General features: G+C 55.4%; 1 protein-coding gene across 1 annotated transcript; it reads right to left on the bottom strand.

The window, feature by feature from the left end:
* Positions 1-5,310: 5,310 nt before the first annotated feature.
* UBL4B (ubiquitin like 4B) lies at positions 5,311-5,850 on the bottom strand. The gene has a single exon (XM_044236467.1). It carries the CDS (start codon positions 5,848-5,850, stop codon positions 5,311-5,313), a length of 540 nt encoding a protein of 179 aa, XP_044092402.1.
* Positions 5,851-14,767: the final 8,917 nt, after the last annotated feature.

Genomic DNA, 14,767 nt, shown 5'->3' with positions numbered 1-14,767 from the left:
TCCCTCTTCTTCTGCCCTTCCACCTGCTTGTGCTTCCTCTCTCCCTCATTCTCTATTCAAATAAATTAATTAATTAAAAAAAAAAACACACAACACGGGGAAGACAAGGAGAGGAGCCAGTGGCGGCGTTCACTAAGACACCTAGGAATGACTGAATGGGATGAGAAGAAAGGGAAGGCGGGCAGAGGAATGGTGCAGAGACATAACGAACAGAGAGAGAGCCTGCTAAAATAAAGTGCCCAGATGTCCACACAATGCAGTCAATTCAGCCCCAAATGTGGTCAGAGAGAACAGGAGGGAAAGGGTAGGGGAGAGGTACAGCAAGAAACCCAGAAAGGACAGGAGAGGAGGAAGGTGACCCAAGAGGGGCAGAAAGGGGCACGGTACCTGGCAGGAACGCCATGAGCTCCAGAGGAACCCACACCTGGGCTTTGCAACTGTTCTCACCTCAGCTGGCTCCTTGAGCGGCTGGCTCAGCAGGCCCACCTCCCCCAGGGCAGCCTGCCCCTGGGCCACTCCCCTGCCGCAGGCTGGCACCCACCGACACTCAGCTCAGAGCACAAGGAGAGCCGTCCAGTCTGGGGCAGGGAGATGAAAGACAAGCAGAGAAGGGGATCTGATCTCCGATATCCATGGGCTGATGTGCATGTAGGTGCAGGGGCCCCTGCAAAAGACAGCTGCCACCCAGTACCCAAACGTGCACACCCACCTGTCCAGCTCCTTGTCCCAGTGCGTCCTTTGAACACCCCTGTCCCACATGAGCCATTAGATCTCTTCCTGCAGCCCTAGAGTTTCGTGGGCTTGGCTCAGCAAAGCCTTCCTTTGCAGTCCTTGAATTTGCTGTGTGGGATCTTTTGGCTGGGCTGCCTGGGTGGAGCCAAGGACCCTGGGCTCCAGGAGCCTGAACTCCACAAGGCAAGGACTGGACCCTAACACCGCAAATGGCACAGAGCCTCCAGCTCACTCTGCACACCTGGCTCTGCCCCGGTAGGTGCCACCCTGCGGGTCTGAGGTATAGGAGCTGTCTTTGTGCTTGTAAGTGTGCACCTGGGTTCTGGGTGGTTCTGGGTGTCCTCAGGCACCTAGCAAGGTCAGAAACTGGGTGCACTAAACCAGGTGACATTTCTCCAGGCATGACATGGGGAGCCTAGGTGTGAGGAAGAGTCCCTCACGTCTCCTTTGACTGCCCTCCTTTCCCATCCTTCACTGGCTCCTATGCTACCTCCTCCCGGAAGTCTCCCTAGGCTTGGCTGGATCCATCACAGCCCCGGGGCAGAAACTAAACCTTTAGTGCATTTATTATCAATGATTTCATTCATAAATGCAAACCTATGTACCATACCCCAATGTAGGGGACAGGATGCAAGGTGGTCCCCCCCACGATCTCTCTCTCCTGGTGTCTATGCCTTTGTGAGATCTCTTTCCCAAGAATGTGGGTGAGACCCATGACTTGCTTCTAACAGAATCAGGCATCCAGGATCTCTGCTGCCCCTGGAACATTGTTAACCCCCTCTTTCTCCAACATCTAGAAGAATTTCCATCCTGGGGGCACCTGGGTGGCTCAGTGGGTTGAAGCCTCTGCCTTCGGGTCAGGTCATTATCCCAGAGTCCTGGGATCAAGCCCCGCATTGGGCTCTCTGCTCAGCGGGGAGCCTGCTTCCTCCTCTCTCTGTCTGCCTCTCTGCCTCCTTGTGATCTCGGTCAAATAAATAAGATCTTAAAAAAAAAATTCCATCCTGAAAGACATTCCCTGCCCCATCATTTAGGTCTTGGGTTACAGCAATGTCCCCCGTGCCCCCCTCACCTCAACAACACAACCCCCCAGCTCAAACACGTGCTGTGGCTGGTCTGGAGGGGCTTCCCGAACTCCCTCTGCTGTACCATGCAGCACGGGACGCAAGGGGGCGCGCTTCCTTCTGCCGTCTCAGAAAGGCAGGGCTCCTCATCCACCTGCTTAAATGACCAGCACAAAAGCCCAGAACGTGGTAAGACCACCATTAGTGTTTATTGATGGAAGAATAAAGGACTGATAAAATAACCTAGCAAGAGGGATGCTGTGTGTGTTTCCAACGGAAAGACCATTTTGCCAGGAGCCAGGGGATTGAGTGTTGGCCTGCAGGTAATGCTTGAAGGAACCAGGAGAAGCCAGATGGCTCTGTGGATAGAAACATGAAACTGGCTGTCCAGAGAGGCTTCCTCCCTGAGCAATGCTGGTGCCGGTAGAGACCTGTGTGCCCGTCCGTGGTGGAAGAGAGGTGCTGTGGGGACTTCAGCAGCAGAGCTACGTGCCCAGGGCTGCCATTTAGAAAGAGCACCTTCCCCATAACCATCATTCCTCACCTGGTGAAAGCAGAGCGGGGGAGCCAGGAGTCTTCAGCAGGCTCAACGGTACAGGTCTAAATGTGAAATTGGTGAAACTGGGCCCAAGGAAGGATCTCCATGGCAGGCAGCCTGAGAGCTCAGGTTCTCCATGCAGAAAAGGGTTCTCACCTATTTCTGGAGGGTCTGCCCCCCGCCCCACCTCCTCGTGTAGCACCTGTTGCTCCTGATACCTGTGAGTTCTTCCACCAGAGGACAAAACCTGCCCGTGCAAAATGAGGAACTTGGCATTGAGTGAAACATCCCCGGAGAGGTAACGAAGGGAAGCAAATTCTCGTGAGGTTCCAATGACAGCGCCTGTGCCTCCTGGCCTGTGCTCAGCTCTGGTGGGCAGGGACGGGGTGGGCGGTGGGGGGGTGGTTGGGAAGGGTGGAGTCAGCCGCTGGAGGCAGAGCACCTTTCCTTCCACTCCCTTGGGAGTGGAGTCAGCCACCCTGGGCGCTGGGGACAGAAGCCGTGGAGATGTGCCCTCAGCCAGCCCTGACACCTCCGCTAACTGGAGAGAAAACAAGGGCTTCCCCGTCCTTCATGCCAGCTTCTCTCAGCAAAACGAATAAAACGGCTCACTTATTTTTATCGCCCACAGATTTCTTGGGAAATGGGCTATTAGTTCCCCTAATGTAAAGATAATAGGCTCGTCCCCCTTAGCAAATGGCACAGCCCCAGCCCAAACACGCTCACGGAACCTTCGGAATGCCTCTTCTCTGGAGGATGGAGGATGGGAGGACCTGCCTGGGAGTGGGAGTGGAGAGCAACCAAAGAGCAGGCCGGTGGGTGCTGGTGGCAGCCACCCCATGCTGAGTCCTCAGCGCCCCCCGGCGAGAGGTCACACCTGACAAAGCTCCCATCCTCAGAGATCCAACTTCCCTATCCTCTTGGCCCACGGGGCGGGGGCTGGGGCATCGATGGAGGAGATGCTCATTGGCTGAATGAGGGTCTCTCTGCTATAAAGCAGGCTCACTGAGCCAAAGACCTGGTTTCGGGTGCTCTTCCTGCCATGCCACTGCCCCCTCAGAAGACATCACTCTAGATTGCACATTCTTCATGAAACCCTCACAAACATCTGGCGCTGGGAAGTAGAGGCTGTTAGCATTGCCCTGCTGTTAATCACAGGCTGATGAAAAAGTGAATACAATGCGAAAATTCGGGTTGATGCAAGCTTACCCCCCCACCCTCGTTCCACATGGGAATTCCTCCTCTCTCTCCTGCCCTCACACAAGGGGCTGAGACACCGTCTGGCATTATAAGACAATTAACACTTAAACAACACATAGTTTAGGGGTACTGACCCCCTCCCTCCACCCTGCCCCGCACAGTAAAAAATCCACATAAAACGTTTGACTCCCCCGCAAACTTAACTACTAACATGCAACTGTTGACCGGAAGCCTTACCAATAACACAAACAGCCGATGAACACATATTTTGCATGTTATGTGTATTATATACCGTATTCTTGCAATGAAGTGAGAGGAAAGAAAATGTTTTTAAGAAAATCCCGAGGAAGAGAAAATACATTTGCAGCGCTGTACTGTATTTATCGAAAGATATTCACCCAGAAGGGGACCTGCGCCGTTCAGACCTGTGTGATTTAAGGCTCAGCTTTCGAGTGGGCCCCTAACAGGTGACAGGCTGAGGAAGTTAGTCCAAGTCACGCTTCAAGCCCCTGGCTGAACTAGGACTCAAGTCAGTCACGGGGCCCCCAAGGCCAAGGACAGAAGCTTTCCCGGGGAAGTGGGCCCTGCTGTTCCTTTCAGGAGCTCGTCCTTCATCCCCTGTCCGTCTCCATCACAGGACAGAGTGACTGCAGTAACAGCACATCAGGGACTTGGGCAGACAGGCTCTCAGGGAGCTCCCTGCCCCCTCACACACAGGGTGCGGGCTCCTCAGCCCTGGGCAAGGACTGCTCTCTCCACCAGGACAGAGGACAAGCCTGGCATTCCTGTTGCCTGCAGGATGGGCCCCCCGTGGGAGCCCAGCACTCTGCAAAGTGGTGGCTTTGCCTGGCTATCTCCCTAGCCACACAGGCTGCTCTCTATTTTCTGTTGCTGCTTTACTTGTCACATTTCTGCCCTGTCTCTCCACCCAGGCCACAGGCTCTCTGGGGACAAGGAAAGATGTTGGCAGGTAGCATTCTTGGTCCCGGGGAGCCTGGGCAGTGCTGGGCAGGGCATGGGGGCTCAGAGACATCTACTGATTGCTGAGAATTGGGGTGGGGGGAGGGGGCCAAGGCAAAGATCTATCACACTGACCCCACGGAATGAGTGTGCAAACCACCTTTTCTTCCCCAAGCCTCAGTTTCCTGCGATTCTTGGTCTGTGTGTGTCTCCCTAAGAATCCAGGCCTGACACACAGTAGGTGCTCTCTTCCTACTCCTGCCTCTGCGAGCTCTGCCCCTTAAACTGTGTAAAGCAGAAGCAGACAGCAGGGACAGCCTCATGCAGAGGTCAAGGGGCAGCTACCCAACATTCCTTGTCTCTCGGCTGTCAGATGTCTCGAGGATCGGTATCATGGCCTGAGGACGAATAGAGATGAACTCACATTATCTGTCTCTCTGTCCCAAAGGAGAAAGAGGGTCTGTCTAAAGCCATGGAGACTCTGGGCAGGAGGTCTGCTGCCAGCCTGGAAGGTTGCCCCGAAGGGTCTGTCCAGCCCAGGGCGGGGTTTCCAAGCCCAGGAGGGTGAAGCTGCCTTTGACCACCCCTTCAGGACCATCTGCAGGGTGATCAGAACCCCTTCAAGGATGGTGAAGGGAGGTGGACTCACACTATGTTTCAGAGGGGGGTACCACAGGCCCCAGAGAGGACAGAGGGGTCCGCAAGCCCCCCGGCTTCTCTGAAGCCCCCCAAAGGGATTGGGGAGTCACCGGGGAACCACAGAAGGACGAGGCCAGGCGAATTTGAGCATGCAAACTCCAAGTAGGAGAGGCTAGTTTACTGCTCAGCCTTCCCCTCCTCCTCGTCCTCCTCCTCTTTGTCTTCCTCCTCCTCCTCTTTGTCTTGGGGCTCTAAGGTCTCGGCCTCAGGCCCCTTCTCCCCTGTGGGCTCCGCCAGGGGCTCCTCTATCAGGAGGTACTGGGCCAGCTGCTCTAGGTCCCCCAGGCTTATCCTCTGCAGGCGCTCCTGGTGCTCCCGCCGCAGCAGGCGCAGCACCGCCTTGGTGTCGTGGGGCTCGAAGTGCTTGGCCAGGACCAGGCCCAGATGGTGCCACAAGGGCTGGGGTGGGTGGGCCTCCGCGGCCGCTGTCTTTGCCAAGGGCCGCATGATGACATTGATGGAGGCATTGGGCCCGATGCAGTAGTCGGAGAGACGCTTGTCATCAGCCAGACGCTGGCCTCGGAAGAGCAGGTGCTGCCGCTCCTCCGGCACCTGCAGGTGCTCCGACACCAGCTTCTTCAGCATGGCCACACTCTCCTGCCCGGACACCTTCAGGCTGCATCTCCGGCCCAGAAGCAGCTTGACTGTGAGAATCATCGGGCCAGGAATAGAATCAGGAGGGATCCATGCTCCGCAGCTGCCCTGAAGGTTAAGGGCCAGTGCAGGAGAAGGTGGCTTCTCCCTATCAATGGAGGGCGGAGATCCTGGGAGGCCAGGGTTGCAGCCCGAAAAGGCAGCCATTGGCTAATGCTTCATGACATCACAATGCGGGGGGGGGTCATTCTGAGCGCGGGACTCTGGAGAACAGAGGGACATTGTGAGCACAGGACATCCTTCCTCCATAAAGGGAGAAAGGAGAGTAGGGTAGGGAGCAGGAGGGTCCAAAGGAGAGGGTAGGGGAAGGAAAAATGACCTCATTGATTCATCAACAACATATGTACTGGGTACCTTCTTTGCCAGGACCTGTCCCCAAGGAGACATCCGGTCACAGTGGATACTTCCTGCCCTCATGAAGCATTCAGTCTAGTCAGCCGGTTAACATTTATTTGTCAGGTGTCTTCTTTCTGTCAAGCACTTGATACACTCTCTCGGATTGGGGTTACCAGACACGGACCCAGAGACTGGGATTCTGGGCACATGTTGAGCTGGGGGGTGGCCCCAGGAAGCAGCAGTAGTAGTTGAGGAAGTGATACAAGGCAGCGAGGGAAGACAAAACTGCAGTAACGAGCTGGTGGCCCTAGCGAGCAACCAGGAGGCTTCAATCCTGCCAGGTGCCCCAGAAGGTTCATTGTATTCACCTGAGTTGTACCCCCTGAGAAGCAGAGAAGCTGAAACTGTGTGCTCGGGCTCCTGCCTTTGGCTAGTGGGGCTCCTAAGCTCTTGGCTGTGTGGTCTGCCTAGGGGCAAAGCATGTTTCTGTGACCAGAAAAAAATGGTTGGCCAGAGATGTGCATGCAAAGTCCATGGGAGGGCTCAGGTGTGTGGAAGCGGGATCACAGAGAGGGTAGAGCGGGTTCCCTGGCCATATCTGCTCCCCAGGCCCTGCTGTGCTGACTCCTCACCACCGGTGAGGGGCACTACGGCCATATTCTCTGTTGTTGCGGCCGGCGTGACAAATCAACCAGGAATGTGAGTGTAAGAGGATGAAGAAAAGAACTCGAGAAGCAGAGCAATGAGGGCAGGAGGAGCACTGAGGAGGATGTCCAACAGTGCTGATTTTATTCCACATCTTAAAAGCATCAGACAGACCACAATAGGAGGAGTAATACATCAGTATCTAGTCAAACAACTGCAAGTTCCTATAACAAGTTTACATTAACTACAAATAAATCTCGTGATGCCAGGTAGTCACGGCTAATGCCATTAGCTACTATTGATGCAAGAAGTTACAATCAACAAGGGAGTGGGTTATGGGCAGTACAGGAACAACAAGGACCAACTAAGAATTATGACCCTAACCACATTGTTCCCTTCTGTAGGGAGAACCTGTGGGAAGTCACGGAGGCGAGCGCACGACACATGGCACAGACCCTATCTCAGTGCTACTGAACCTTTCCCATCCGTAACCCTTTATTAAGGTGTCTGGACTTTAAAGGAGACACAAGTCAGGGCCTGGTTTGATCCACGACTCCAACCGTGCCGTGGCCTCCAACACTGTGTGCCAGAGGAGAGACCACGGAGCTCAGCTTACCCACACGGCAAGCGGGCAGCATAGCTATGTCTTCACCGTCAGCGCATGTGGCCTTCTGAGCCATCGGCCCAGGGTCTCCCGTGTGCTGGGCATTCGGCAGATCCCTGGGGCTCAGAGGTGAATGGGGAACACGTGTGGGGCCTTGGCCTATGCCATGTCAGCTCCTTCTGTTGTGTTGAATTTTCTGTTCCACTTATTAAAGTTCTCCTAGGTCAAGCCCTTTATATTATATATGCTGGCACATTTAAGCCCATGAAAAAGGTATCATAATGCATTTTTTAAAAGATTTTATTCATTTATTTGAGAAAGCAAGAGAGAGCATGAGTGGGGAGAGAGGCAGAGGGAGAGGGAAAAGCAGACTCACCACTGAGCAGGGACCTTGGACCCAAGGTCCATCGCAGGACCCTGAGACCACAACCTGAGCAGAAGGCAGACGCTTAACAAATAGAGCCACCCAGGCTCCCCTCATAATGCATTTTAGAAGCGAGTGAGCATGAAGACCTAGCTGACTTCCCAACAGGTAGGGTAGTTTTGCTCAGGAGCCCCTCTCCCCTCCCCAACTCTCCTCACTCTCCGTGTTCCACTGCTATGCTTGGATCCCTCCTCCTCTCTTCTCCCTCCAGCCTGGGTGACACATGGTCAAAACCACCTCCTCCAGGCTGCCAGCACCCTTGGGCTTTCCAGACCTTGCCCTTGCACAGCACCCAGCTCGGATCCCCTGCCCAGAGTCACTCCAACCACCATCCCTCTCTTCAGGCCCTGGCAGCCTCCAGCGTTCTCACTCTCAGCAGGAACCCAAATTCTAGTCCATAGGGAAACCAAGCCCACTGGTCAGGAAGCCTCTGACATCTTGCCCTATCCACCAACAAGAGTGCTGCCCCCGCCACCCCCAGCTGCTGCTCCAAACCCCACCTGCTCTCCCTTAACAAAGGAACCCTCTCCTTATTTCTGTTCTTCCTCAGGAATGTCTCCAAAATCCACCCCTCAGCTGCATCTCCACTGACCCCAAGCCAATCCAGGCTCTCACCTTCCTCCAGCCTGTAGCTCGGAATTCATAGTTGATCTCTGTCCAGTCCCACCCGCGTGGGTCCCTTCATGCTGCAGCCAAAGAAGTCTTCCTAAATAAAAATGAGGCCAAGTCCCTCCTCTGGGTAACACCTTCCAGTTTAATCCTTTTAGCCTTTGGAACCAAAATCAGCCTCCTTAGCCTGGCACCTGAGAGCACCACCGCTCTGCCCTGCTGGCCTCCCAAACCTCATTCCTTCCCCACACTGCTTCCTCCACTCCATCCAACCACCAGCCATTCCCTCTACTTACTTGTCCCATGTGAAGTCTTTGAGGCTGGCTAAAAACCACCTCCTCCATGAAGCCTTCTCTACTTTCCCCAGTCCTGGGAGAGGCAGTCCCTCCCTCCCTCTGCACCTCTGTGAACCCTCTTGAGCATGCCTCCTGAGCACAGGTCTGTGTCTCCCTCACCGTCTGTCGGAGGGAGTGAGCCTTACCAGTCCTTGTGACCCTTGCCACCAGCACAGAGACCAGTACAACAAAGACTTCAAATACACATCTGCTGAATTAAGATAAAATTTAAACCTGCTCAACTATGCAGGAGGACTCAGTATAGGATGTGGAAAGATTAAAAAAAAAAACCTGCCTGCAGCCTCTCCCTTGCCCCTTCTCTCTTCCCCTGGAGAGGTGAAAATCCAAAGTCACACAAAAATAAATCAGAAAGTGATTCTAATCTTTACCAAAGGATCTTCTATGGTATTCTTTAAATAGTCAGCTCCCTTAGTGCATTTGAAATAAGATGAAATTTACAAATGTGCATATAGTGTGTGGGGTACCTGTGGATTCCATGATGTCAGAGCATCTGCTCAGAGGGAGCAGCATGTGGATGAGGCTTCTCCCTGGCCAGCTGGAAGCTCCCAGCCTCTGGCGGGCAGGACTCTGCAGTGGATAAGCTGCAGGATGGGTGGTATTTGGGACCTGTGAGATGCCTAGAGCAGAGGTAATCCAAGAGGGCTTCCTGGAGGGGGCCAGGTTTGATTGTATTCTGTAGGATACAAAGGAAGGTGAGACAGCCTGCAATCTCCAGGCCCTGGGTCTTCTGAGGAAAGTGGCAGGACCCAGAGTTCTGAGCATGGAGGGAGGTAAGAACAAGCCATCTGGCATGAGCCTTTCCCCCCTTCAGACCACCTGCCCAGTGAGGTGCTGCCCAGGACACTGACAGGACTGGGCAAAGGTCTGGCTCTAGAAGCATGTGAGAGCCACATCTCAGGCTCCACCTCTCCAAGGCTACCTGGTTGGTGCCCTTGTGACAGGGGTTGTGAGAGCCACAACTCTTGGTCATGCTTTTCAAATAAAGTTTCTTGGTCTAGAGAGTCCCATGTTCCTAACAGGCCAAGAGGACAGAAGCGGCAGAATTGGGGGTGTCTAAGAAAACCCCAGAAAGATGATCACCACCTGCTCCTGTCCCTGGGCCTGGGGCTCCCATCACCTTCCCTGAGGGGAAAAACAATGGGGGCATCCTGCTGGGCCCTCAAATCGTATCTGGAACCTGAAAAATTGGTCATTTTTCCCATGCAATTGCTTGTCTTAATTATGCAATTAGCATGACAAAATGTAATTGTGTAATCAGAGCGTGCAATCAGACAATGATTGCCATAATTAGGGGGAAGGTTAGCAAAAATGACTGGGTTTTGTGACTTGAGGGTAAGTATTGAACAGGTGCCCAGAGAATGCCGGATGGAGTTGGGCTTGGACCCTCTAAGGCAATTGTGTTACCAAGAAACAAGTGCAATGTCTGTGTTGGGGGCAGGGGTCTGGTGACAGGTCTGTGTACACCAAGGTACCTCAGGGCCCTGGCCATATTCCCGAGCCCTACCAACAATGTCGGTCCGTTGGTCCACCGAGGCTGTCTGTGAACTCCCTGAACTAATCGCCCTATGTCCAGCTGCCAGCCTGGGCCTGCCTGAAGCAAGCCTCCTCCTTGAGTTTCATTTGCCTGCTCTGTCTCATGGGCTCTGGTCCCTGCTCACCTGCCCTTGCAGGTCGTGCCCCCAGGCCCCAGCCCAGTGCCTGATCCGCGAAGGCATTCAGGGTACATTTATATAAGCTAATCAATGTAAGGGCCCCAGGAAGCTCTCACTGTGTGCACAGGTAGGCGGGCCATGAGTGGCCAGATAGCTGGGGGTCTCTGGGCTTTGGGGAGAGCACAAACACTCCCTGGGACTGCACAAGAAGCTCATCAAAAAGATAGGTATGGCCTCTGTCCACCTCCCTCCCTGGGCCAGTTATGGAGTTATCACACTTTAATGACATCTGGCTGGCCTTCCAGGAGCAAAACCAAAAGACACAGGGAAGAGAGAACACAGAGAAGCTGTGGGAGAAACAGTCATTGAGACCAAGCCAGCAAAAGACAGATAAGGGACAGAAAGGGGAGGGGTGGGGATGGAGAACATGAGGGCTGAGCACAGGACAGGCGGAAAGGGGGCATACAGGGAGAAGCAAGAAAGGGGCAGGAGAGAAGGTGCAGGGCCCAGGAGCAGTGTGCAGGGGCAGCAAGAAGGCACACTTGTCCTAGGGGAGCCAAGAGTATCGAAGGAGGAGCAGGGAGGACTTGTGAATGAAAAAGAAGTGTAGTAAAGACTTCTGTAGCCTCCCTTCTGAGAGCAGGGACCCTCTTCTTTCCCATCACAGCCTGCAAATGGTCTGAGGCAAACTCTGGCAGAGAGCGAAGCCTGGGCAACCGTTCCCTGGCAGAGGGGCTGAGGGCCTGGAGCTGTGGTTCTAGGACCCCTGTGGCCTCCAGTCCCACGCCCCCCTCACCAGCACCCTACTATGCTGCAGGGGCCCCTGGGCGCCAGTGAGGCCCGCGCTCTGCAGGGGCGCTCTCTGAGATCCTGGAAGAGAGAATGCTAACTATCAGACAGGGCGAGGGTGGGCACTGGCAGGTCCCCAGACAGCCCCACTGCAACGGCTGCCCTCAGGCCCACCACTGTGCTGCCAAGAACCCCCTCAGCCAGTGCCACCTTCTGTAGCTCTCACTGGGACCACTTGCCCCTTGCAGGAGGGATGTCTCGGGCTGCTCTGCATTCAGGCAGGCCTAGCCCAGGCCAGAAGGGGCAGCTCTTTAGGCCGCCCCTGCCCCCGGCTGCCCTCGAGGAGTTTGGCACACAGTGGGTGCTTGCTGGGTACATGAGGCCCACAGCCCGTGCCTCATCCTCTGGCTGGCACAGGCCATCTCAGCAGCTGCATGGAAGTGGGTCTGCGGCTGCTCCAAGGGGAACCCTAAGGTCTCCCTGACAGGCCTCAGGGAGCTGAGGCTGAGGCATGGGGGCCCGGGCTGGGCAGAACCCAGGGAGCTGGAGCGGAAGGAAGGTGGCAGGTAGTGAACACGGGGCCACTGGAAACGTCCCAGCCCTGCCCTCACTGACTGTGGGCCGCCGAGACTCTCTGTGGGCCTTGGTCCTTGTACCAGAGGATGTTCTGCCCTTTGCCGCTATCCTGGAGCCCCCAGAGGTCAGACCCTGGCTACAGGCAGCTGGAAGCCTAGCCCTGCCCCTCACAGGCCAGCCTCCCACCTAAAGCCCCGTGGGGTGCGGCCTGCCCTCTGTGACCACTAGATGTCACTGGTGACCTCCCAGGCCCGCTCCAGCAACCTCCCCAGGAGGTTCGGGCCTGGCCTCCCTCACACTGCCAGTCGTCCCCTGCCCATACCCCAACCCATGCCTTGCAGGGCCCATCCCAGGCACAGACATCAGTGCCCACTCTGCGGCAGGAGGAGAGGATAGTAAGACTAGCCCCTCTGTGGGACACACACACACAAACCCACCATTTCGGCCCCAGGCATAGACTTTACCACGGAGGCGAGGGACTCTGGACCCCCACCAGCCCAGCCAGAGAGGCTTTGCTCTCAGGGAGGTCTTGGGATGGGTCTGAAAGAGGAGCAGGAGCTGCCCCAGGGACAAAGGAAAGAAGGGCATCCTGGCTGGGGGTCCGGGCACAAGTGCAAGTCCATGGGGAGGAGCGTGGACTCCGGTGTCGCTGGAATGCAGTGGCAGGCAGGTGAGGCAGGGCTGACCCCGGGCAGGGATAAAACAAGCAGCAGCCGGTCGCCTTCACAGAATTGTGCTTTCCAGGAGCTGAAATGTCTCCGAGTTAAAGGTAACACATGCTAAGTCCCTTCAGGGCACACAGGAGTCCCAAAGGAGCAGCCCACAGCCACTGCTCACTCTAGTTCACACACACACACACACACACGGATGCTCTGCTGAGCTAAGCTGAGATCAGTAGAGGAGCTCCTTTCCCACACTCTCTGAGCTCTGCCAGGGCTGGAGAAATGCCAGGACCCCAACCAGCACTCCACTGCTTAGACGGAGCTCCCGCCTCCCTCAGCACCTTCTCTGGGAGGGGATGACACCCATGATGTGGCTGGTGGCCGACCATCTCCAGTGGGTAGGGGTGGTAGGGACTTACCATGATCCATCCACCCTGGGCTGTGAGACTGCAACTAAAATAGCTTGCATCACCCCATAGCCATGGTCCTGCGACATTCATTTGAACATACTGCATGGGGGCACCTGAGTGGCTCAGTGAGTTAAGCCTCTGCCTTCTGCTCAGGTCATGATCCCAGGGTCCTGGGATTGAGCCCCGCATTGGGCTCTCTACTTAGCAAGGAGCCTGCTTCTCCCTCTCTCTCAGCCTGCCTCTCTGTCTACTTGTGAACGCTCTCTCTTTCTGTGTCAAATAAATAGATATAAAAAAATAAAAATGCATAAACATACTATATGTACTCTGGACTTGAGTGAAATGCACGGAAACCTTCCTGGACTGGGATTCCGCCCGATGACTCTCAGACAAGGAATTGTCAGCAAGCACTGGGGTGGGAGGGGGGCGGGGGGCAAGGGGGTGGGGACTCCGATCCATGAGGCCAGGGCTTGTTATTCACGCCCATACCCTGCCGTGCACATCACACTATGTATGTGCCAGCCATGGCATATGCATGCTGGACTGTGGGGAGTGGATCCGGCAGACTCCCAGGAACAAAAGCGCGTGCTCTGACTGGGCTCGTACCTGGCAGGTGGGGCACCAAGGGGCAGATGTCAAGGGGGAGAAGCCGTTCTCCTCAGTCCTGGAAAAGGGGACAAACCCTGGGAAGCGAGTTTAGGCAGAGCCCGCTGTCGCGTCCTTCAGGGCAGGACAGAGGAGCTAACTATGGAAAGGCTCCTCCCAGGCCAGGAGACCGAAGGCAGCACCTGCTCAGAGAGTATCAGAGGCCTGGGGAGGGGTCTGTGAGGCCAGGGAGGAGAGTGTCCTCCTCACCTGGGGCCAGGGAGTGGGGTGAGCCAAAGGGCCCTGGTGGCTGAGGCAGGGGTTGACATCCTGCGCCAGGCTGACGGCATCATGGGGTAGATTCTCAGTCATCACACAGGTGCCCTGGAACTCCGCATGTGTCCCCCAGCCCCTGCGTACTGTTTCTCCTTTTAAAGTGCTTTCGGAAAAAAAAAATCCATAATCTTGTCTTGCGACAATAAGAAAAAAAGATTTATTGACCTCTAGGCTGGAGAAGCAAGGGGTTCGTGGGTCAGGCAGAATGGTGGCAGCTACAGAGAGCCGTCTGAGGGCCAGATGGGTCCTGGAGGGGCTGGCATTTGTGGGTACGACCCCCAACCCACACCCAGAATGGCTTTGATGAATGCTCCCTTCCCCCCAGGAGTGACTGTTCCTTTGAAGATCTGTGTCATCAATCAGAGTGGCGGGAAGCCGCCGCCGCGCCGCACAGATGAAGCAGGACGCATGAAAAGCGAGGACTGAAGAGATGCCCACGGGCATCTTGAGTGCCTCTTGCTGCTCTTGCAAGTCCGCAATTGGCTCTGGATGGAGTGGCCCGGGGCCACTCTAAAGAGACAGCCACACTCATCTTGCAGACCCAAAGGGGCTCCCTGTTGCTCCTGGAGAGGAGCCAAGTCTGGCTCTTCAAGGCCCGGCTGTTGGCCTAAGGGTGCTGAGGCCATATGTGGCTGAGATGCTGGCCCGCCAGACACTTGTCTCAGTTGAACTAAAACCAGGTTCTTGCCAAGGGGGCTGGCATGTAATCTGCTGCCTGACCTTTGCCCCCAAAGGACACTGGAACGGAAGTGGGGGTCCAGAGAGGATAGAGGGCAGAAAGCTGGAACAGACCAGGTGAGGCTGGACTTGCGGGAACTGAGCTACCTGGAGGCAGGCCTCTAGCAGGGGAAGAGGGACCGAATCATAAGTGAACAAGGCAGCTAGTGAACTTGGACTCGATTCGGGCTTTGGTAACTCTGAGGAGGCCCGGTTGGC

The sequence above is a fragment of the Neovison vison genome, chromosome 2 (assembly GCF_020171115.1).
Source record: "Neovison vison isolate M4711 chromosome 2, ASM_NN_V1, whole genome shotgun sequence".
In the NCBI taxonomy this organism is placed as follows: Eukaryota; Metazoa; Chordata; class Mammalia; order Carnivora; family Mustelidae; genus Neogale; species Neogale vison.
The sequence above is the reverse complement of the archived record's forward strand: the minus strand, read 5'-3'. Positions and strand labels throughout refer to the sequence as shown.

Bases quoted from the DNA above. Each gene is read 5' to 3' on its own strand.
- UBL4B (XM_044236467.1), bottom strand. From the start codon at position 5,850: ATGATTCTCACAGTCAAGCTGCTTCTGGGCCGGAGATGCAGCCTGAAG.